The following is a 26042-nucleotide window of genomic DNA, read 5'->3' on the forward strand; positions in this document are numbered from 1 at the left end:
CTCCCATTATCTTAGTTATTTTTTTTTCTGCCACTGCAATGTCACTGCTTTCAAAGTATAACAAATATCTCACTGAGCACAATAATATCACTATCTAAATGTTCTATTTGACTTTTATTTGTGCCATTTACACTGAGCCACCCACGGGGAAATGATTACCCTGCATATGGAGAGATATTGCCTTCAGCAGTAATGTACTCTGATAGCTGAGGGAAAAATGGAAATCTTTGCTTAAGATGCAGCGTGGAAAAAAAAGTGTTTTGAGACAGAATTTTGCTGTCAAATTGCCGTCTCTTCATTGCTTGGTCATGTTTGATCAAAATCTTATAAAAAAATGCAACTACAGATGCATACTTGTGACTGGATCAACAGAAAATTCCTATCTAATTCACAAGAAACCTGATTATATAATGAAATCTATTCTCGCACTAGACGCAACTCGCACTACTCTCACACAAAACACTTCCAATGTGAGACTATATATCAGCAAATCCGGATCAAACCTCCAAAAGCGCATTTGACAGCCACCTATAAGTGATATTCAGCTCTATTTCACTCATTGCACCTGTAAATCCTTCTCGCAGCATTTATCTTAACTGTGCTCAGGGTGACAGGTGCAACGGAGCCGACGCACAAATTCATGGGGTTTTGGCAACTTGTGTCAACCAATGGCAGCGCGTAAGAAGTTGTGACTGGCGGGGTTTAGGGTGACCGTCAGGCACCTACGCCAATCACAGAGTGGATAGGAGGAGTTCAAGGGCTCAGAGGCGTGTCAGAAGAATACGAGTCTACAGCTGCATAGTGTAGCCAAGTCAGGGAGTAATGGCATGAGTACTGCCTTATACTGTTTAGACAAGCTTCACGGTGCGCCCGTTGGAAACTAATACTCGACTTATTTCTGTTTTGACACCAGACAATAAATTAGACCTGTATGCGCTAAGGGACGAGGCGGAGGACTGTCGGACAAACTGTAAACTTAGTCAAAATCGACTTAAGTCCACCTAAAAGGCTTCAAACGCAAACGATTCATCCTTTCTGCCTGCTTCAAGGAAGGATACGCTGCTGGACATGTGAATTTAAAGGAGATACTTGCCAAGAACAACAATGAAACCAACGACTGCCCTGTGCTACTTCGGCTTTCTCCTGACTTGCCTGTTGTTCGGGTCGAGCTCCTCACAATCAGGTGAGTGGACGCCAACCGTGTGCTTCCCGGTGCGCAGTTTTGCGTATCCGTGGAATCGGTGGGCGCGCACTGAGCGCAATGGCACAATTATACATTCAACATACTTTCCCAATGCTGCTGTTGTTGTTCTTTTTTTCCCCTTGTGAATGATGGGTATAAGGGCTTGGCAGATTTATCTCCACACGCTGCTGAGATTCTCACTATCATGGCAGCATTCTAATGTTGAAGAAAAGTAAAAATCACAGCTTTGTCATTCACCTGAGAAGAAGCTGGCGCACGGAGCGCTGTGATACTGAAACACAGGTGCTGCTTTGAGCAGATGGCAGGTGGTAGCAGGACATATCTGTTGTGATGAGCTGCCTCCAAGCGAGTGGATTTGCTCTGTCTCCGTCGTGCACAGAGCGGCACTGTTGAATTTGGAGGGGGGGGGGGCTGAGAGCATTTTAATGTCTATCACACGTGTCCTGTAGAAACAGAGCGGACAAACAAAGAGGAGTGACAGATTCGCTTTACGACAAGCCCCTGCGCTCTTGTCTTCACTCCTGTGGACAGACAGGCAGTCTAATGCTCGACTCTGCTTCACAAGTTCTTTCTTGTTCTGGCTTACCCTCCGGATAAATTGTCCTCTAAATAACAGTTAAAGTAGGGGTGATAAACTGTAACCTCTGCATCGATTTTAATTTACCTGATATCGCTTTCTAGCAAAGCGGGTTTGTATTAAGTTATCATTCCAAGGGCATCAATTTAATCAAACTGCTTGAAGTTTTAAGTCCTGCAGGGACCCGTTTGGAAACAGTCATATCGTTGTTGTGTTTTATTACTGATCTGTGTAACTCTCTCACCTGTACAAAGGGCGATAACAGTGATGAACGTTCATCCATATGCACGCTGTAATCGGGATAAAAGCAAAGCGGATTACCGTGAAATTACATTATTCCTCACTTTATAGCAAGTCCCCTCAGGGATCCTGTGGACCACAGTTTGACAGTCAGCGTTGCAGCGCACAGGCAGCGGTAGTACCGTTTGTACAGTGCAGAGGCGCTCTTTACGCACAGGGAAGGATAGGTGCCCGAGTGACTGTGTGTGTGTGTGTGTGTGTGTGTGTGTGTGTGTGTGTGTGTGTGTGGGAGAGAGAGAGAGAGAGACGCTCACTGGCGCACCTATCCTTCAGCGGGCTTGTAAATAACAAGTATTCATCGAGCAGGAAAAAGCCAAAAAAAAAAACTCCTCATCATCATCCTCTTCACGCATGATCACCTTCAGGCGGGACCACGATTTAAATGAGACCAGAGAAGGCAGGACGTGCCCATAATTCACACACGTTCGCTTACCGTATCTATTTCCTTTCCTCAGCTTTTAGTTATGGTCAGTCTAACAGTCTAAGCCCCTTGTGCAAAACTCTTTCGACCGCCTATGCAGAGTGATGTAACTGCAGGGGGGTAGTGGGACTAAAAACGATCCCAACATAGTGTAATGTTGAGTCTTAAAATGCAATTTATTGTTCAAGCCAGTATTCAAAATGTGTTACTTCAAGCTATCTCCATTTTGTGTCAGATTATTATTCTTCCCCCCCCCCTGCGGTCATTTTGTTGTTTTTCTGAGTGCTGAGCTCTGTCTCGTTGTGCCTTATTGGTCTTGCTGCTTAAAAGCCTTAAAAGTGAAACATCTTTTCAGACAGTCTGAGTTGAGATGCTTGTGTTTCAAGATGTATACTTTCAGATGTGCTCTTATAAGCGGCGAGTTTAACGAGTTTAAGGCTCAGGCCCACCGCTGTATACCCTGTGGTTAATAAGATCCGCGTCCTGATTTAAAAGGTTGGATGCGGTTTAGAAGGAGAGAGACTGGAAAAGGATGTCCTCCTGACATGTTCTGTACGGAACATTGTCCTGTTTTATAATAATGAAAACAGAATTAAATGAATTACCCCAAACTCTTACAGTTTCCCCTCTCTAAAGAAAATAAAAAGCTGGGTCCATGTCTCGAGGTTACCCTCCCTTCTAGGAAATGGCGGTTTATTCAAGAAACAAATTGATTTCGGATTTGTGGGTAATTTGGACTCAATTCAGAAAAAAAATGTCATTCTCATATTTTTTAGTAAATTTCAATAACTCCATCTTATTTGTTGTTTCCCAGCGCGTGTCCAAACAAGTTGCACGACAGGAAATGAAATAATACGCATTCTATCATTCTATCAGAACAACCAAAAAGTAAAACAACAATTTCCTTTTCGACTGCCTCTCGCACCTGTGCGCTAACAACCTGCTCGGTGTAAATGTCGCCAACGGGATAATCCATGCGTGAAGGTGGCAGTGGCGTTTGCCTTTCTCATAAACGGACTGATAACCATCACCTGGCACAGCTCAAGGTTTTATGCGATGTATCTGGAAGTTAAATGAGTGGCAGAGAGCCACGCAGACAGTCGTAGGGACACAGAGTGAGCTCTGTCCGTGGGAGCGAACGGCAGAGAAAGGCAAAGTGATGAGATATGCGTGCGCCAGCGTGTGTGTGTGTGTCTGAGTGTGTGCGCGCGCGAACGAATAGTCCGAGTGTGTCGGACTCGCTGTACCCTGGGGTTTGTATGACGTGGCCTACGAGATGGAAAACAGGGACACGTGCACACTCTCACGCGCATTGGCACAACTGCTTTTTTTTTATTTGTGATTCCAACTGCGTCTCCTTTTATGAGTCATTGTAAACCCTTTTTTTGTTAAATTAATGCAAAATTCTATTTTTTTTCCCCCAGTTTTCATCTCTCCATAATGTCACCTTTTCTGTTTTGGCTCCAGTGAATTTTTTTCTGTTTGCTGCTGAGGAACGTAAAGTTTCTGTAACTTTCCCAGACTCGTAGGGAACCATGAAAGTTGAACACAAACAATCACGCAAAGTGTAGTGAATAGGTTTTCACGTGACAGCAGGGCACATGTCTGAAAGACGCGTGTGTGTGAGTGTGTGTCACAGAGCGCCTGCACTGTGCTCTTCACTTGGCTGCAGCTTTTCTCCGGACCCTGAAGACAGAAATGCGTACAGCTGCCGATTCTGAACCATATGGCCACATTCCAGAACTCTATCTCTGTTTATGAATATTCATATACTTTGTGCGCAGGAGTACAGTCAAGTCATCTGTTCCAAATGCAACTCTGTGTGTGTGTGTGTGTGGAGTGGATGCTTTTTCAATTAGCATGTAGATAAACCACATCCTTAAATGACACTGTCCCACAGCTGGCAGCAGTTTCTTTTTTCCTAATTCAATGTAAACTTAGATTTCAGTTTTGTTTTTTCAATAATTCTGCTGAAGAGGTGGTTGGGGTGTAGTCTAAAAGTGAAATGGAAGTTGAATGAATGTTATCCCCTGCTGCATCCTTTATTTTACAGAGGCAACCACTGGACTGAAACTGACAGTGCAGCTCCAGTGTGTAGCTGATAATGGGAGTTTGTAATATATCAAAATGTTTACAAGGGATTGTGTAAGTCACAGAGAGAGGGACTCGTCGACAAAAAAGGCGACATGAAGACTTGTTAGACCTTTTCTTCTTTTCTTTATTCTCCCTTATGTGCCACACTGAAGGCCGACACTTCTTCTACACTGTTATTTACTGTGCATTTTTTTTCTCACAGTCTGAAGCATTGGGAGAGAATGGTGTTACATTAAGTGGCCCACACAGCTCCGCTTCATCAGCAAGGCCTCTCTACAGTAATATCTTTGCCTGCTGTTGCCTGATAAAGGAGCTTTGACCCTCCACTGCCACCAGGCTTTTTATTAGAAGAATGGCCGTCTTTGATTAGTGGTGATCCACTTCCATTTGTTGGCAAAAGAAATGTGAACCTTTGCGCTTTCATCTCCTCTGTCTGTGTCTGGGTGAGAGATGACGGGTAACTGGTAGCCGTCTATGTGGAAGCATCTGAACTAATACACTAAATCCCTCTGTCGTGCTTTACAGATAGCCACTATGCTCTTTGCATGTTGATCAATGGCTAAAGACAGAAAAGGTGAATTATTTGGTTATATGTCGATTATCACAGTTTTTGCTGTTCTTTTCTTCCCGTGACAAAACTAAAAGACATACTAAAGGTGTTCCTATTGTTCATACGCTGCCGTAACTTACTGACAGAAAAAAAAAAATAACCAAAAGACATTTGCTGGCGAAAAGAAAGCCTAACGATTTTTTATTTTGTTTTCCTCTCCTGGGGATTTCACCTTGCAGCCAGATAAAGAATAAAAAAGCTTCTGTTTGTGTAATCTAGACTCTGGTTTCTCTGTGAGAGTAGTGGAAACCATTAAGTTTCCTATAAATCTCCCCACTTCCCAACAAACAAACTGCTTTTGAACCGCTGGCATCAATAATAAATGTGTAGCACCCACAATGCGGCCCAAGAATCCCTAATGAAAAATCACTCTAATATTCCAACGGGGACAGGGAGTATGTGTGCAGTGGCGTATTCAATAGCGAGTCTATGACCTTATTGTCCCTAATGGTGTTTTTTTTTTGTTTTTGTTTTTTAATCTGCTGTGATGTTACTCTAATATCCTTTAATCACTACCACAGGGACTTCTAACTTTTATATTCCTATCATATTGCTCCAAACGGTATTAGTGCACGGATTTCTTTGTTAAGGATGACAAGCGGGGAGTATTATCTATTTCTGAGGACACAACTGCAGACGTTGTTTGCCAGTTTTGACTTGTTGATGGGCTCATAACCAGTCAGACTGTCTGCAGCCAGCAGAAATGATTGGATCATATCCTGCGTGACCTTTACAAGCGCCGCATCCTCATTTATCACCTGCAGTTATAAATGCACCACACGTGTGCATGTGTTTTGCCATGCATCATTGTCAGCACACCTATTAAATGTCCTTTTTGTGAAGGCTGTCATAATTGGATTGGACCGTCACCCATGTCCGTACATGCTTAATTTTGACAGCTGTTTATCACATGTGGATTTAAAATGCAAATTCTTAGTTCAGGTTGTGGTTTACAAGCAATTAGACCACTGCAGATTTGATAAGGTTAGTTGAAAGTGGGCTGTTTTTACCCATTTTTCACTCCCTCTATTTTTCTGTGCTTTTCTGGTTTTTCTTTTTGCTTTCTGTAATTGAGTGAGCTTTGAGTTTTCATGTGTCTGTTAGAGAATGAAAAAGAAGGCTGCCAGAGAGAGGCACACACAAATAGAGATACTGATAGCCTCCATGCAAACTCAAGCCCAGGGACCTGAATACACAGCAGCCAAAGTCCTTCATTAACAAGGTAGTGCAACAAACACTCAGCAACAACAACACGAGCGAGGCCCTGCTTGATATCTTTGACAATATACCACAGCTAGTTTAGACAGATTGGGGACTAAGTTTCAGCAGCGGGGAAATCAATCTGCAGCATTTTAATTATGCTGGCAAATGTGCATTTAGGGCCACCAACAAGAACTTGTGGCATGAAAACAATAAAATTCTCAAGGCTTCTGCTACAGTTCAGCCTTCTTCAGTGGGATCGACACAAACAACACTCCAAGAAAAGAAGCAAAATAATGCCGTGTCATGCACAATGCGAACAGCTGTCAGTCAAAAAAAATCCCCGCTTGAACCTATTCTCTCTGTACCATCGTTTCTGCCAGATTCAAGTCTGCTATCGGAGTAAATAAGAGTACAAAAAGGAAAATTTATTTACATAAATGGTAAAAATAGCAGACTGTATCGACTAAAGCATGCAGAAAGCAAGAGAAACGTTCACAAAAACAGTATCCTGATCGTAGTTTCACCAGCGTTTCACAAAAAACACTGAGATCCTTTTCAAGTTGCACAACACTTTTCCACACGTCGTGCTTTAATTGCCACAACATAACATTTTTAGATATTATGTCTTCATCCGACAGGTCAAGTTCCAATGTGTGTGTGTGTGTGTACTCTCAAAACAAGAAATAGTTCACAGGTCCATCAACAAAACATACTAAATCACAAAAATGTTACAGAAAATAAGGCTGTCATTTTCTTATGATATGAAAATGTGTTTTTTTGCAGCACATCAAACAAACATTTGATATTCCAAACAGAGTTTTGTTGTGATATTAGCATAATATTGTTTTGAACTGAATTGTTTGTTTGTCTTTTAAGAAAATTCAAATAAAGTTGTCAGTGTGGGCTGGTGCAAGTGTGCCTCACACATCACCGCACACACTCCAAGATTCACTCCCACACACATTCGCACACGCCCACACACTCATACTGCCTTCACCCTGTCCCATCACTCTCAAGTACGAGAATCTGCAGAGGCCCTTGAAAGTCTCACTCCTGTGTTCACTAAACAGTGTAGATGTAATGTCGGTACCCCGAACGAACGGTGCGTGTCACTTTGTGAGACTTCTGATCTCCTTTGTTGTTGCTGCTACTCCTCTCACTACAAGCCCGTCTGTCCTCCGCATCCTGCTGGGGGGCTGCAGTAGGCTGTCAGGCAGTGACCCTTTTGACAACCGCATTTTGAGGGTTTCAAAATGTGGTGACAAAGGGACTGGGAAACATGCACATATACTGCATATATATGTGTGTGTGTGTGTGTTGACTGTGTCTGTCAGTGTCTGTCAGTGTTTGTTTGTATGGCTGCATGGTTGAAGGGATAGCGGGTGACTGACAGAATACCGAGCTCCAGAGACGCTCTCTCTCTGCTCCACTGTCTGCCTGCCCCTCTTCCTCCGCCCACCCTCTGCCTTCATCTGTGGCTTTGTAAGCCTCCGCATAATGTGGGAGCATTAAAATGACAATGGAAATTATGGCTAATCTTTGTTAAGACACACTCATTACTGCTACGTTTCAGAATGAGAGTCCGATGATAAGAGTTGGTCTGCCATGTTTTTCTCTCGCTCTCTGAGGCATATTGACATATTGGAGTGATGTGTTTTATTCCCACTTTTTTGTGTTATTTTTCTATTCCTGCTCAAAGTTAATAATGGTGGTGAACATATGAAAGGATGATAATAGGCTGACAACTTGGGCATGAAAGACTAACTCCACCTTCAAACGAGCTTTTCATGCAGTTCTGCATGTGGGTGTGTGTTAACGGGCTGATTTCTCTCAACTCTCTCCCCCCCTCTGTCTCTTTCCTCTTTTAGTAATCCCCTTATAAAATATTCATAGCTAATCTGCATTTACAATGTAATTACAGACAGGCTTTGAGTGATATCGGATATGGCCGGCGGAACACACACTTCACGCAAAATCCTGATTTGGTGATTTGTGTGCCTGAATAAATACAAAAGAGGCTCGCGATGTGTCATGTGGGTTAAGGTTTAAAGCAACTGTTTGTTAAGTTAAAACAAACTCTTTTTTTCCCAGTCAGTCAGTAAGTCAGTACAGCTGTAGCAAGAGTTGCCAAATTTGCTCATTCCAAGAACCCACAATGTAACGTTAATTTGCATTATTTATTTGACTTAGAGGCCTTTCTTCTGAGAGAAGTTACTGCAAATGGATCACTGTCTATGCTGTTGCTGTGCACGCATTTGTGATGGCTCCTGCAGAATGAAGCTTGCCACAGAAATATCACTTCTGTCTGTCTGTTTTGACCCCACAAACCCCGTTTCCATCTTTTTGGGCCCTGCTGGCCTCCGCTTAGCGCTAATGGAACGGTGTGTCCTGTATGCTATTCTTGCAGGTCGATTTTTCACTTGTGTTATAGAAGAGGGAGGGTGGCGTCCTTTTAAATGAAGCACTTGGCGTTTGTGACCTGTAATAAATGAGTTTGCAGTCAGTCATGGCAGCTGTAAGGAGACATCTGGGAGCAAGGGAGAGGGGCGGGAGGTAATTCAGACTTGACTGGGAAACAGTTTATCTATGCAAGGATGAAAAATGGCTGCACCAATGTGATTTCATAAAAAAATTAATAAATAAATAACAGTAATCCTGTTGTAAAATGTTAGCAGTTTACTAGTGTCACAGAGAATGCAAAAGCCAAAAGGTTATACTATGAGGATTAGTATGAAATCACTAAGATCTCACCACTGAATACCACTGAGTACTCTAACCACAGTGTAGACTGCAGCTTAGAAGCACAAGCATTTCTGAATATTACAGAAATGAATAGTTTTTTGGTCAGGGACGTAGATGAGGAGAAGGAACCACAGAGTCCAACAACCATGTCAAACATTACATTATTCTAATAATTAAAATCATCTCTTTGTGTGCTTGTAACGTTTGAGTATTTATCAAGGTATTATTTGTGCTTTAAAATCTAATCTCTTTGCTTTACTACCCTGTACAATATGACTACTAGGCTCACTGTGTTAATACCAAAAGATCAGTTGATGTCACAAAACTGCTTCAGGAGTTTTTATAGGAATATTGATTTTGTTCAAAGAGTTCGAGAAGCAAAGTGTCCAAGACACAAAAAACAGGAATCTCAGTGTAAATTGAATTGTTAGTATTGATGAGCAGCTTTTTCAAAGCCCATTATGGCCATTTATGTACCTTTGAACATCAGTCAGAGGTACACTCGTCTGTAGCTAAACAATGAATCCGTTTGCTTATTTAGGTTTTTAGGCTTTTGAACAAGATTAATATGTACCAGCACATCACAGTCAAAAGCTTTTCTTCCTGTGTAAAACAATGAGCTACCTTTCACTTTTATGGAAGATTTTGTATACGTTTTACTTGAACATGAAAGGAAATTTTCTTCACTCTTTCTAGTCTGTATTAGGGTGGCTTTTGCTGGTAAAGCAGCAGTCACCTTGCAGCAGAGCATATATAGCACAGCTCTCTTTCCCTGGATGTGAAGGTACATAAAGCACAGGATGAGAGGAGCAAGAAAGGCAATTGACCTTGGATGCTTTTGGGGGCTGGCTATGTAGCCCTGCGGATGGATGCTAGGGTTCTGCAGCTTGGCAGGAAGGGAGGGGACGACAGGGACATTGCTGAGTATGACAGTAAGCTGTTCACAGTGTAGAATTCATGCAGAATTGTTAAATTTTAATCATTGTGGATATTTCTAATCTAGAAAATCTTCATTTTGTTTATCTTGCTACTATGACAATGGATTGCCTTTAACATTTGTTTCTTTGTGGCAGCTTCAGAACTACAGCATTGGGGAATGCAGCTAGCTTTACATTATGTGTGTGTGTGTGTGTGTGTGTGTGAAGGGTACGTACGATGGGATGGGTAGGCAGAATGCGAGTATATATCAAATGTGAAATGAGCTGACTAAGTGCAACCCAGGTCCAAAGTCAACGCTGCCATTTTTACCTGCTGTGCCCGACTGTTTACCTGAGACAGGGGTGCTTTATCTCAGCCAGTCACCAGTGCACAGTGTAAACACACAGGGCGTTGGGTTTGGGGGGCACACTGGATATCATGCTGTTTCCAGCACCCCCTACCTTTGTTCCAAAACCTCTCTCCCACAGAGAGACATTATCCCCCGATGGCAAGGTGAACAGGGTGCTGATGTAAGATTATTTGTAGCAGCCAGAGACAGGTAGAAAAAAAAAAAAAAAAAAAAGACTGCATGGGGGACGAGTGAGAAATTTTCCTAATTTTAGCCAGAGAAGGGCAGGCAAGCAGCCGTGCACATGGGAGGAGAGGTGTCTTTCGGCAGGGATGGGACAGTGGCTGAGTGTCTCGGGAGTCTTGGTTAAAGTGGTCGCTATCACAGGAGCTGGACGGTCAATTAATCAGCAGTAGCCCAGAGGAGGAGCTGGGGCTCTGACAGAGACACTTCATTCTGCACAGGACACACACACACACACACACACACACACACAAACAACTGCTTACAGGCTCACCCATAGCTTCTTCTCACCTCTTTCTTTTTGCTTCTGTCCTCGTGACTTGTCCTCTTTCCTCCTCCTTGTCCTCTTTCTTCTCTCATATCTTATGCTCCCCTTCTTCTTCTTCTTTTTTCTTTTTCAGTTCATTTTTTCCTCTTTCCTGCTCCCATTAACTTTCATGTTGATGCTTCTTTTCCTCTCTCATCTCATCTCATCTCTTTTCTCCTTGCCCTCCTCTCCTCTCCTCAAAAGTGTTCAGGTTTGTGAACCTCTTGATTAGAATCAGTTGAGAGTCCTCTTGTGACCTGACAGCTAACTCTGGAGTTGGAGACAAGGAGGAGGAACAATAAGGTGAGAGAGGGTGGACTGGCGGCTATACTTCACCTTAACTGCCCTCCCTTCTTCTCTGAGCTCATCCCTCCATTTCTGCCTTTCCACCTCCTCTCTCTCCCCCCACGGCTGGCGCTGAGTGATTGATGGACTCAGGTTTGACATGGCCCGGTTCACCCGAGGGCACCAGCAAGGACACTGGTGAGATTTAGCCAGATGCTGGGGTGAGACAGGCAGGGAAAGTGAAAGACAAAGCAAGGCAAGAGGGTGAACGCAACACTGTCGACCAGCATGCCTTGCCAGGGTTGCCAGGGTGAGTAAGCCTTTACTCAAACTGTGCACCTGTTCTCAGTTTTCCATTGCATCACTATGTGGAGTTTCCACCGTGTCTGGGATGTAATGAGATAATAAAAATAATACAAATAAAGTTTATTTATATGGCACCCTTCATGCAAAAATGTGTGCTTTACAACAAAGAAATTACATGCACCGAGTGCTTCACAGGGATAGAACATTATTATAAAATTGATAACGGTGGTAAGAATAAGATAAAGATACATAAAAGCCGGGATGTAATGCCATAAATAATGTAAGATGGAGAATAAAACCTACTTGATATTAATATAAAAAAATAAGCTAAAATCAAGTTAAAATAGAATAGAGAAACATAGATGGAAAGTAAAACTATATAATAACAATAAATTTACATCAAAGTTAGAAATGACATAAATAGAACGTATAAAATCAAGTTAAGGCACAGAATAATAAAAATGGCGCAGCAGTGCAGAAGTGCAAGGCAAGGCGCTAACGAGTTTCGAGCCTGTGGCCGGAAAGTCAAGACTTGTAACCTCAGATTTCATCCTGTAAATTAATTTCCCCAGATTGTTAAACAGCCTTTCTCTTCTTGTTTTAGGGCTTATGAGTAGGTCAGTCAGTCAGTTTTGTCCTCTTTTAACTTCAGCAGAATTGTACATCTGTGTGTCACATTGTGCTGTCACCGAGTGGCAGCATGTAAAGTGAGACTAATAATGGACCAAGGCAGCTCCCTTGTGCAACCGCGTAACAGATGTCATGTTTCTCAGACTGACATAAAACTTCCCCCCTTTGAAGTGCGTTTTGAACCAGCTGAGCACAGAATCAGAAAGACCAGCCATGTTTAATGCACCAGTGGTACCTGTATACCCTATGCTAAATAGACAAAAGTATTGGTGCACCTCACATTCAAAACATGCAGCAGGTAGTAGAGTGTACCATTCATATTATGTTGCACTGGTTGCTGATGACAGTGATGATGGAAGTATATACAATAAATCTGTTGATGTTCCCCGTCTTTGACCTCTACCTCTTTTAAACAGTGGCTGAGCTATAGCTCTTGTGTTGGTTATTGATGCTGACGTAGGTAATGTCCGACCATAGATGTACCTACAGTAAATCCAGTGTATGCCTGTCTTTGAGTTGAATTGAGTTGAGACTGTGTGCTGCACTCCCCTCCAGGGGGGTCCTGGTCCTCCCAGTAAGCAAACACCCACTTGACATGGAGCCAAGCAAAGGGGAACAAGGCCTGTAGTGTCTCCCTGCTCCAAGTGCTTTGTCCTGGAGGAGGCTCCCGCCGTGGCTCCCTGGCTCCTAACCCCACGTGACACGCCTGGAGATGAGGGAACCTCTTGTCTCACGAACATTGTCTGCACAGGAATGGGCCCTTTCCGGGATTCCGTGAGTCAGACCTGGGTAAAATAGATCTTAATATCATTTTGGATGTGTTGGCTGATGTGAAGATAAACAATGAAAAACAAACAAAAATGAAATCTGAAAAAAATAAAATGAAACAAATCTCAGATTTTTTTTGTTTTTCAAGGTTCCAAATCTACACAGCATCTTGTTTTATTGTGATTATAGAGAAAAAGCTGATCTTGGGTGAGCACAAACGGTACAAGAATAAACTTCTCACCCACTACTGCAGAAATGTACAAATCAAAATCAAATCATAACCAAATAAAGTGATGGAAAACATCAAAACAAGGATCAGCATTTCGAAAAAATGATGGAGATATGAAGAATATTATGGAGTTCTTATTGTACAAGTGCATCTTTTTCATTAAGCCTGTCAAGACAACCACAGTGTCTCCTAACCTAAGAATTCATATGACCTTCACTCCCAGGGGTTTTTAACTATATCCTTTACCCAATTGGAATTTGAATATTTTGCAGCTTTTGTCACAAGTGTTTCTGCACAAGGCAATCATTAATAATTGGCTTTACAACTTGGCCGGCTGCCTCATTCTGATTTGACAACTCAAATATTTTCATAGGCCTTTTTAATCATTATTTTAATAAGAATTTTTTTCGAAATAATAAATTAGAATCTCAAGTAATGAGTTGGTATCTCAAATAATGAGAAACTTTCAAAATAATGACTTCTCTCAAAATAATGAGAAACCTTCTCAAAGTAATTATAATTATTTTATTTTAAGATAAGATAGCTAGTTCATATTTCAAGAAAGTTTTTCATTATAACTTACAAGATTTTTATATCACATTGTCAGAAGTGGAATTTCATATGATAAAAAACATGTTTGCACAAAAAAAAATTCTTCCAAGCTAAAATTTCTAATTAACAAAAAAATAGTTAAATTCCTAGTGACATATATCCTGCTGTCAACAACAAAACTGACAAGAAAATTTATAGTCAATATCCAGTAAGACATCAGCATGCTGCAACCACAGTGACTGTCAGATGGTCAAACAGCGTCTCAAAGTGTCTCAGCCCACCTTTTCAGTGTCAGATTTTGTGGACTGAGACACTTTGAGACGGTGTTTGACCATCTGACAGCGTCTCAAAGTGTCTCAGCCCACCTTTTCAGTGTCAGATTTTGTGGGGTTGCATCAACAATTTTTGTGACTTTTTATAGCAGACAATTTGGCAAGCATAGCTTGTCCAAGTATGGAGAAACGCCATACTTACATCACCTAAATGCTGCATGAAGTGAAGCAGGCATTTTCAGCTTTATACACTCTGGGGACCACTTGAGAACACCTCAGTTTTCAGGAGAGAGACATTTCAGCTTTATGTAGACAGAAGGCCAGAATGGAGCAAAGAAGATGCCTTTTCAAATTTAGCAGCCTTAGCGTGGACGTGCTCACGGTTTCTGAATGCAGCAAAGTACAAAATGTAGTCCCTCCTCTGAACGACACACCTGTCTGCCTCGAGTCTTCCCAGTAAATGGACAGTTTCATACTCTCAGTGCTGGCAAAATCTCCAAATCTCACTGTCTGCGTGGTGATGAGTATATTGTGTATGTGTCAGCCGGCTGTCTCATAGCTGAGTCTGGCTATCTGAGTAGTAAACACAACAACAACAGGTAACTTCTGCTCTCCCTCTCACTGCTGCCTACCACACTTCGGGCTTTTGCTCTTTGTCTGGCTTGGCAGCAATGTGAAGTCAATAAGATGAATAAAACATACCTGAATCAGAACCTTCTACCCTGGGAAATGTCAAGCTGTCAGTATAGCTTAATGGGAAAACATGGGGCCGGTCTCAGGGTCAGACAGTTTATTGCATAGCACCTATAAAAATGCAGCCAGGCCAACTGCTTTCTTTGTATTTTACAAATACACAAAATGGCCATACTGAAAATGGTGGCTTCATACAACCATACAATTTATGAATACTCGATAAGAAGAATTGGAAGATTTTTCATTTTATAATCATATTTGCCTAAGAATTTTGCTCCACAGTGGCATAATGACATTATTTAGTGTTGTAGCTTGGTAGGCTAAGTTACTGCAAGCCATTCTCTCTCATCAAACCATCCTCTAAATTGCATATGGTGTGTGTGTGCTTCTTCTATCTGTTCTGTCACCGAATAACCACTATTTAACACACATTACTGCACATATTATACAACACTCATTTCAGCTTTTGGTGGCAGTAGCTAACCCTTGCAGCTAATTATCTTTAAATTAGGGCTGAGGTCTAGGTTTAATTAGGCCTAGCCATGAGGAGGTTTGAAGCTCAACACTAACTCCAGCAACTTCAGCTGCCAAAACTCATCAGCCTAATGGAGACTCAAACATGGAGGGCCCTCGGGGGCCCAACAGGCCAGCCTGACTATCTGCCCACGTACACATACACATGCACTGCTATTCATACACCAGCCAGATAATAAAGACATGATGAAGTTGGAGTGAGGCAGATTGTGCATAAATGTGTGTGTTTGTGTGTGTAGCAGTTAGAAGTTAGACTTTTTAATCACCTCATTTATGTAACGCTTTAATGTGTAATTGTTAACTCCTGGAATTCTCTGTTTACTGCAATTACAGTGGCAAGTGACTAAGTACATTTACTCATATGCTGTGTGAGGAGCTGTTTTGAGGTACTTTTACCTTACTTGAGTATTTCAGCTTTATACTACAACCCCCTTTCCAAAAGGCTGGGACACTTCAGAAAACATAAATAAAAACAGAATGCAATCATTTACAAACAAACTGGGTTGACCGGTGAAGGGTTTACAAAGGTTTACCAAGCCCATGTGGTAATATCTTTGATGAAAGTCCCTTTGATACCCAATCATGAAACTACCACCAGTTACCAGTTACCTTTTCACCTGGGACGTTTTTTGAACTTCCTACAACTTTCTCAATCTTTTGTTGCCCCTTTCACTGTACCAGAATTTGATGTTGCTGGCGCCAAAATCAGAGTTAGCGTTAGCATGAAGTAATGGGGTTAAACAATAATTATTATTTGACTAACTGAGTTCTGGAATTCCCTGCCACTTTACAGAATAATATTTTGCAAACAAAACATATGATCCGATTTTATACCGTGTAGTGCATCCAATGAACCATATGAACCATCCAACGTTGTGCAAAATAATTGAAATGTTAGTACTGTTACAGGTTATTTTTGCAGAGAAAGATTGCTAGTTTTGCTGACTATTAGCACCTTTTCCATCATCACCACAAGAAACAACAATAGTCCAGTCAACAGCCACTTAACTAGCGCCATAAAACTGATCTAAAATTCTCAATACTCCTTAATGGTCTATGGTTGTCCTCAAACCTGACTTGATGCAACATACATCACTCCTTACTCAGCAAATTCGTAAAACAAATTGGTCTACTGGTTCCTCATAGCCATCTGGTAGACTGTCCACCCTGTGAAAAAAAAAAAAAAGAAAGAAAAACAGCTCTCGGATGAAAACAGCCGGCTGTGGCCAACCAGATCCCAGATCTCACTCTTCCGTGCCAGTGACTGTTTCTTACCTTTATTCCCCTGCCATCTCTTTCTGCTGTGGAAATCACAACTGTACTGTTAACACTGAAAAAGTGAAGTAGGGAATCAGAAGAAGTGTGTGTGTGTGTGTGTGTGTGTAAGTGTACTGCAGGTTGCCTTTTACACTTTAAGGCTAGTGACCACTGTCACTAGCCTTAAATACATAAAATACATAATGTAGATACAATAAAAATACATAATGTAGTCGGCAACTAAACATGCACAGTACACACATTACATACAGATTACATGTCATGTGGCTGTCAGGAGGGGAAGCCACAAAATCAAGATTAGCTGTAGTTGAGACTTCTGGCTTTATATGAAGTGATATGAAGCTTCTGGTGGCTTGGCAAAACGGGGATGCCCTTAGAAGAGGTGAGAGAGGAGTAAATGAAGTTTCAGACTACTGAATCTCAAACCTATTTGTGTATAATGAATAGGTCAGTGAGTCTGCCCAATTAATACAAGCAGCCTTTATGTTAAGAACTTTCCGATCAACATCTATGTTTGAAATTCTTCTACTCGCATAGTTGGTCATGCTGCAGTACATTCGTCCACCTGTTTACCTGTCCTTTAGACTTGAGACACAGACAGACTACAAATGGATAAATAAAGACTGAGCAAAAATTGGCAGTGGGTGTGTTTGTTCTGTGGGGCATGTTGGCCGCCTCTCTGCACTGATGCACTGACAGCCAGTCTGTCTCAGAGGACTGAGTGACGGAGAGGGGCAGCAAAGCTGGCAGGACGCTAATGGGTGTGATGCTAATGAGCTCAGAGCCAATAAACAAGCTCTCCCTTCCCCTCCCCTCACCTCTGGTCTCCTCTCTTGTTTGTTTAACACCCTCGCAGGTAAGATGAGGTAAATTACGCCATTTTGCTAGAAACTGTAAAAACAGGCTCGGACAGCAGCGGATGAAGCTTGATTAAATTCTCAACCAGCTATTCTGTTTTTGCTTGTGACTTTGCTGTTCTATATAGAGAAAAGTAACGACATGGGTCTATTTTTCAATGGTTGGGCTGGGCCACTTACTTCCAGTGAAGGGAAATTTTAATGCTTCAGCATGCCATGGCATTTTGGACAATGCAATGTTTCCAACTTGGTGTCCCAATACTTTTGTCTAAATAGTGTATTTTGACTGAAGGTCTGCATTACCCCTCACTTTATTTTAAATCCATCCATTATAGAATAGGCCATTGACTTTGGATTTGCACCTTTCGTGAAGCAGTTTAATTTTTATGCCTTCCGATCTGACATGAAAATGTTAAAATGAGTGTGACATTTAAGAAAACTGTGTACGTGTATTTGAGTGCATTTTGCAGGCACTCAAGGTTTTCACAAATCTACGGCTCAAGAAAATGTTCAGCCAAATTGCACTACTTCCTCAAGAATAGGACATTTTGGTACACTTCACACCTGGGGAAATAACACAAAATTGACTCAGAAATAGCTGTCTTACCCTCACCCCTTTATGCTTATGGATGCTTTTCTATGCTTTTTAGCCTCTTTCTCTTTAACAACCTGTGATGTCTCACACTTTGGTCCCTTCTTTCCCACCCTGGAGAAATGTCACTTGGACCGGCATCGTCCGTCAAACTGGCATGTCTGACAGAGCACTCGGCTAAAAGGCCATGCTCCGATTGGCATGGAATCCCCCGGCTGTGCTGTGTCAGAGTCCTGCCTTCTCCCCTCTCTTCTCCACGTTATTAGCATTCTCAAATCTGGAAAGATATGGACTCCCTCCAACAGTCCCAACAACATTTATTCTCCATTCTCTTTCCTTTTCTTCCGCTATCCTTTAGCCTGAGCATTGCCTCAACCTCTCAAAGGAGTTTATTTGGAGATGTTTTTTTTTCTTTCTTTCTTTCTTTCAACTGAACATGTGCTGTTGAGAGTCAAAGCACATAAATTCACCTTTTCGGTATGGACACCATAAAATGCAACCTCTGCAAAAGAAGCGTAGTCTGTTTTATGCATTTATTTATTTTCGAAACGGATTGATGCTTGTTGTTCTAAAGGCAAAAAAAAAAAGAAAAAAAGCGTCCTCTGTAGTGCAACTAACAATCGATGAGCTGACGAAGTGCAGCCAGAATTCTTTCAGAGGGCTGACAACACTATTAATTTCTCATCGTGCTTTATCTAGAGCCTTTAGCTAATCACAATTCAGTTTGATGGGAATGAGAAGTGACCGTCGGCTGTTTATAAGCCCGTCTCTTGTTTTTCTCCCCCTCCCCCTCCCAGTGATTAATATTGATTACTTGTAGAAACCAATAAAGCTGAGTCCCTTTGTGTCTCTGAATGCAGGTTAGGGCCACTTGTATTTCTCAGGAATCCACTTCCTTTTAATTAAGTGTGAACCACTTCATTTGTTCCAGCACTAAATGTAGTTTAAGTGTCACTGTAGTTCCTCAATTAAGTCTTTATGTAAATGAAAGTTGTCACACATGCAACACGGATATTGTGCACCATGTTTCAGCAAAAGGTCACCAAAATGTTGAAAATGGCTTTAGACAACATCAGGCTGCCCTCTTTTTAAGCGTGTTGACTCTCATCCGTGAGATAGAGATGTGTCAGTTGTTTTTGGGGCAGGCTGCTGCGGTGACATGCCCGCTGATTGTGCTCGCTTCTCTCTCTTCCCTCATACATATGGAGCAGGGACAACACCGCCGGTCAGAACTGGCACAGGCCACAGAGGGCAGTTTCACAGTGTGGGTATATTTGATCTACTGTATGTGTGTTTCAGAGTGCTTAAGCATATTTTTAGTGTCTGAATATTAAGGGATATGTGTGATAGTGGTCAGAGTTCACAGAGAAGTGAGGGTAGCCGGATCCCTGTTAGTGTGCGAGAGAAACCAAAGGGCTTTAGAAAAAAGTGTGAAAGCAACTGGACCAGACGCTTTGTACACCCATCATCCACCCCAGCCACCTCCCTGCAACTTCACTGCAGCACATAAATGTCGTATTACATCCGTATATCCCAAATATACGTTGTCTGTGAACATAATCCAGACAGTGATTAGGTGTTCCTTACTAACATATTCTCCATTGTGGATTATTTAAACATCATTTATAGGAGACAGGGTTGACCTGCATCCTTAAGGGTGTCAAAAAAATTAAAATAAATAAATACCTTTATCTAATGGGCGGCACGGTGGTGCAGTGGTTAGCACTGTCGCCTCATAGCAAGAGGGTTCCAGGTTCGAATCCCGGTCTGGGCCCTTCTATGTGGAGTTTGCATGTTCTCCCTGTGCCTGCGTGGGTTTTCTCCGGGTTCTCCGGGTTATCTAATTTCTCATGGCGTAATAGTGCTTATTTTGGATGCTTGGCGGAGGTTATTGGATATCTGTGCAAAACGTGAGGCGAGCCAACAGATTGTTGGGCAAAGAATATGCTTTGCCGGATGTGTTCTTCTGATCATACAGTAAATTAATTTGTTTGTGCATGTACAGATGTGTTTCTGCAGACCAAACTGAGGCATCTGTGGTAATCTGTGCTGAAGAAGACTTCATGCTCTTACATCTGTTTGAAGCCTGACACAAGATATGTTTGCAGATGCATCATCCTGTGTGTGTGTTTGGGTGTTGGCTGATCACTAATGTAATGAATTCCGCATGGCAGGTGAATGCGTTCACTTTGCATGCACGACAACCACACTCACCCAGCATAACCTGGGCCTACAGTTCACAGAAGGACAAATGGGGAAAAGGATGACAATTCCCTTCTCTGTATGCCATTTTATATTGTTTTCCGTTCTGCACACACACACAGCCACACAAACATGCAGCGGCACTCTTGGAGGTGGAACCAAAACGTTTAACTTTGAAAGTTGGGCTCCTAATTAGCAGAATTAGTGGTAGATCAAAGAGGACAATTAAGGGGTGGGGGTGTTGGGGTGGGGGGGGGGGGGTGTTTTTGGTAGCGAGGGCTCATTAGCATCACAACACATGGACATGACCATGAAAAAGAGAGCGGCAGAAGGAGTCTCATTACGGAGCACCGCAGCGCTTATGCCGGGCCACATGCAGACAGATTGGCCATCAGGAGAGAGAGTGAACAACCAGTTCTAATACACACACACACGCACACACACATGCACGCACACAAGGATTTGCACGCACACAGGCAAGTAGGCATGGACACACTGACACCTATGGTTATGGGTACAGATACAAGAAATCATTCCCTCATACACACACATGCGCACACACATACACATACACACGCACGCACATATTCAGACGTACCGCTTGTAATGTTTGCTGGCACAAAGGCAAACAAAAGCTAGTCCCTGCCTGCTCTCATCCAATTTCAGCTTAATTAAGAGGGGAATTAACTTTGATCTGCCGCAGTGTAGTAGGAGCTTGGTTGCGCAGCCTGTAGAAAAGCCCAAACCCATAAGTATTCCTCAACCTCACCCTCAAAGTCAGATCCAGATTGTTTTCCATTCATTCGACTCCGTTTGAAGTCAATACAGATAAGAGCAGGAAAGATTCTATTAGGACTACCTGAGCTGTCCTTGTTAGCTAGATCTTACAAACTCCTGGCAGCGAGCCACTGTGTGTGGCTCTCCACACTAATGGCATAAGCAGAACAAAAGATCAAAGGTTTTCCGATGGCCCTTTATTTTAGCGGTCCCAGTCACTGGTTCTTAGTCCTTAGTCCAGTGACAGTGGGTTAATGATGCACCGAAGCACAAGCTTTAAAAGACGTTTTTGAGTATGTTTTACCTGAAATTTAATGCTTACTGCAATGTAAGGATTTCATCTGTAGGGAGCACAGATGGACCTTATATCTTATACAATTAAAATATATGATCATCAGAAAGGAAGGAATCTCTTGTATTGCTTTTTAAAAGGACACATTTAAATTACATAAAAACATCATACATACACCTGTCAGGAAGGGCTTGTATTTTGAAAAAGGCCAAAGTAAAAGTGATCACACAACACTCAGTAAGCAATTTTCAACTTGTTTGTTCAGAGAAATTTGCTGCTCGCTCTCTCTTGCACTCACTGTGTACGCTTACTTTTATTTTTATTTTCTCTCCTAATGTTGCAAGAAAACTGTGTTTCATGTAGTGTGCTCAGCTTACTGATCCGTTCATATCCTTGTGAACAGCTTGGTGAATCCTTTTGGGTCTTATACTAAATTCACAATGTGAGAAATGTGTGATATGCGTATTTAAGACTGAGAGGTGGTTAAATCTGCATTTATGCAAGATTGCACATGTGTAGATGTAATCAAGAAGTTGGTTTGATCTAAAACATAGACATAAACATTCTGAGATGAGTTAAAACTGTAATGTAAACTATTTGCTCTCATTGTCTGGTTGGTTGCACACACTATTCAGTCTCTTTTAGCTGTTTACCTCACAACACAGACCACCACGTTTTCCCTCCAGAGCTCAGTGGACCCTTATTCATATCACCTGTATTTCCCAGAGGAACTCCAGCAAAGCAGCAGTAACAGTGCTTCTCTCTCTCCTGCTTCATTGCTGCCTTTCTTTCCTGTTGAGGTGTTGAAAAGCTTCCTCTTCCTGCCGCCATCTCCCCCCCATTTCCCCATATCTCAGGGGAACGCTGGATCCATCTATCACCACAGCCCTCCAGGCCACATAAGGGTGGGACAGCGGGATTGAGGAGTGCGGCGGGTGCTCTGACTGACAGTACTGATAATCACTGTAATGGGCGCAGGGTGGGGAAAGTGGGAGGTAAGCAGCTGTTTCCTAAATGCCACCACGAGCATCCTCCACTCAGGTGATACTGTTCACAGTGAGTGAGGGACAGGAAGGACTGAGGAAGTGAAAACCATAGGAAGGAGAGAGGAAAGATAACAGGAGGGAATGCTCACTGAGGGCTGGCAAGACATGTAGCCAGAGATGATAAATCTCATTTATCTTCCTCAAGTATGACTGTCAAATATCTGCTCTGAAGGAACTCGTAAGTCTGAAGTTAACCTTTTTTATATAGCACATTTCTTGTACAAGTAGAATAAAACACATGAAGTTAAAATCTATTGCAAATGAATACACAATACCAAAAAAAAAAAACAAACAAAAAAAACAAAAAAAAAAACAATAAAATAAAATAAACCACAATACAGTTAGGATGAGTTAAAATAAAAAAAATAGTTTTAAAACAACATGCAAATACACAGCATCAGACCAGTAATACCAAAACAATTAAAATGAGCATTAAGCATAAAAAACATAAAAAAGTTCCACCTAATCTAAATCCACAATAATCCATTGTTTATTCACAAAGAAAAACAAAAATATATTCCTCCTAGAAATGTAGCTGAAGGAGGCTAAAGGTTGTAAAAGTTTCTGTGGTAGTCAACAGTTTCTAAAATGTGCCCTTCACTTCTTTGGACAGCATCCTTTTCAGGTGCATGCATTTCAGTGAATATTTTCAGCCTGCTTAATGCAGTATATTCTAGTAAGTATGCACTGGAAGAGTAAAACAGAATTAAACACTGCACAGTCTGATGAGTGTCTGACACTTTCAGGACACAAAGAAAGTTGCTAATGACATTTGTTAAAAATAAAAAAATAAATAAAATTCCTCCTTTCATGCTTAATGTCTTCATTTTTCTCTTTATTCTACCTTTATCATTATTTTTCTGTTATTCTTTTCTTCTGTGTGCCTGTGTTTTCATGGTTTCTCATTTTCTCTTTTAATATCTGCTCATTACACTGAATAAATAGTATTTCTGTGCACACGTTGAATATGGTGGTTATCTTTAAAAACACAGCTGTGAAGGTGCAGATATGCCTGTACAGAGCAGCTACAATTTGTGCTGGGCCTTTGAACTACAAGCACAGCTAATCATATTTTGTCCGCACCGCTGCCAGGGCCTGATCAGTGTTTATACAATACAAAAGTGCTGTTAAGTCCCTCAGTGTTTTTACGGCTGTCTCTGCTTTCGCCAGGAAACGGAGGGACATCAATTTGACTGACTTTCAAATTAATTCTGTGTTTCACTCAATATTTATCAGCCAGTCTCTGGTTTACTTTCATTCTGGGTGTTGTTTGTATTAGAGAATTGCATTTTGAATCACATTTGTGTTTTGCTATGTAGCTCCTGATGCCCACTCCAGCACCAGGACCTGCCCCTAACGAAAACATTACCTGTTAACTTTTATTTTGTACCTCACTACATAAACACCAAAGTACTGCCTCTATTGTCACTGTACATGGACATTGGTCATAAATCAAACATACCATATTATGATGACATTATCCCTTGGATGAGTGCAGACAGGTAAATAAATAACATAACCTTTTATTGTATCTATAAAATAAAATTCAAAGTGAGGGAAACATGAGGGCAAATTAAATCTAAAACAGAGGAGATGCTGCTTTTGTAAAAGCTGTCAGCTGACTGAGTTGTTTGTCTAAAGCATCTCTAACCATCAGTCTTACTTGAAATGTCTTGACTAACCAGTTACACCTGTGAAGCAGGCTGTTCAGCACCTGCTGTCATGTAAGAACCTGATAATTTCACCTGAAGATGTTTTTGGTCAGGGCAAATGTAGATTTCAGCTTGTGACTTCTATTGAAATTCTTTCGTACTCCACCCATGTGGTTGTTGTCAGTTTTTTTTTTTTTTTTTTACCATCATCTACCATGAAAATAATCTTCCAAAATTATGTTTGATCATCTGTGAATAATAACAGAAGACAAATAAGGTTCTGCAACAGCTTAAACAGTAAAAGTTAATCCTTTTTTAAAAATGTAACCTTATGGGAAGTGTAGAATTCTTCATTTTTGTTGCTCATAGTTGGGATCAAAAGTCAGGATATTTTGGCATCTGCTGCTTGAGTTTTTCCAGATCAATATTTGTAATGTTTAGGCCTTTGCCTTTTTTATCTTAAGAATGATAGGTGCAGGACCCAGTCAAAAAAAAAAAAAAAAAAAAATGTTGCTTTTTTCTCTAAAACAACAGTCAGGCTGGAAACATCTGGCTAAGGCTCTTGACTTCATTCGAACAGACCAAGCTGCAGAGATGTAAAGAAATCTGAAATATTATACTCAAGTCAAAGTACTGTTATTTTTAGGGGTTTACCTCAAGCGCAACAAAACTACTTGACTTCTGAATGTACTAAAACTAAGTGAGTCTGCGTAAAATCAGTAGCGATTTTCTCAGTTTGTTCTTGGTTCAACATGTCTCTCTGATCATCATCAGTGCATATGCTTGAATACCATGCTGAATGTATAGATCTTCTATGCTGCATGGTTGAACATGTGTGTTAAGCTTCCATGTTTTACGCTTTGTATCGTCTTTGCAGCAACATCCGTAGCTGAATCACTGTCCACCTCAAACTTTATAGTTTTTGTTGATACTGAGCTTCAGATGAGTGTCTTTGCACCGCATGACAAAGCTCTTTATCAGTCACTACATATGCAAATCTGGACGGTGATGGGTGTAAACTGCAGCTGGTGAACAAAAGCACTGTGAGGTGGCAATTCTGGTTTTAACTATCCACAGGAAATGACATCATGCACAATTTTAATGCATTAGTCCCTTTACTCTGTAACAGATGTGGCAAAGTATAATATTTGTAATAAAAAGTACTGGAGTAAAAGTAAAATTACTAACTTTAAAAAATGCTCAAAAAAGTACAGGCAAAAAACAGCTTAATTATAGTAACGTGAGAAAACGGACTCCGTTATTTCCACCTCTGACAGACTGAAGGGTGGCTCTCGCATCAGTAATCCACAAGGCCTGTCAGCCTCAAATATGATAGTTGCCATATAGCTGCCATAGCAGGATGAATGTATTAACTTTTATGGCTTTCAACGACACATCAAATAAATCCAGAGTAAAGAAAGTGAGAGAGGGAAGAGAGAAGATGTGTTTATCTGTGCATGATATGTCCAGAATAGCTTTTGGTTACTTTGTTACTTTGTCGCATGGAAATCAAAGCCTTCTGGATCCCTCAGTTCCTCTCCTTGCCTGCCCTGTTTTATTAATATTTCCTCACAGTATTGCCCACTTTCATATACTTCAAACTTGTTATCCCTGTCTTTTTGAATTTAATTTGCATCAATTTAGAAATAGATGAGATGCCAGCTCTCACTATTTCTTTTTTGTTTCTAAGTGATGGGCAACTCTCAGCCCCCCGTTTCTCTTCTTTAACCAGTAGTGATTAGTCTAGCCAAATAGCTGGAATTAGCAATGTAAAAATCTGCTTATCCACTGCCAGCTGGAGCAGATGCTCAAATTAAGCATCAGTGCCAGATTTTCCACTGGCATGAAGCTAAGCTGGAAGGCCGGCTCTGAGGAGGGAGAGAGAGGAAAACAAGAAAACAGGTTGAAAAGCGGGAGAGGGAAAATGTGCTTGTGTGTGTGAGAGAGAGAGAGAAACAAAGAGCAAGACAAAATAAGAGAGAGAGTGGGGGGGTAGGGAAGAGTGAGCACGGGAATAAGAAATGGCAAATTCTTTAGTTTCAGCCAATTAGGCTGAGAAGCCACTGGTAATTAACTCTCGAGGGACCCACTGAACAGTCATGCACCTCG

The 26042-nt window shown here is 41.5% G+C and overlaps 1 protein-coding gene across 2 annotated transcripts in view; it reads left to right on the forward strand.

Moving 5' to 3' along the window:
* The first annotated feature begins 777 nt into the window (after positions 1–777).
* LOC124067002 (receptor tyrosine-protein kinase erbB-4-like) overlaps positions 778–26042 on the forward strand; it is a 280015-nt gene continuing 254750 nt past the window's right edge. For both annotated transcript variants that reach the window (XM_046403975.1, XM_046403976.1), the window contains exon 1: positions 778–1183. In XM_046403975.1, the coding sequence (XP_046259931.1) occupies positions 1105–1183 (79 nt within the window). In that variant the 5' untranslated portion in view covers positions 778–1104. The remainder of the gene's footprint in view (positions 1184–26042) is intronic.

This window comes from Scatophagus argus, chromosome 11, assembly GCF_020382885.2.
Source record: "Scatophagus argus isolate fScaArg1 chromosome 11, fScaArg1.pri, whole genome shotgun sequence".
Taxonomy (NCBI): Eukaryota; Metazoa; Chordata; class Actinopteri; family Scatophagidae; genus Scatophagus; species Scatophagus argus.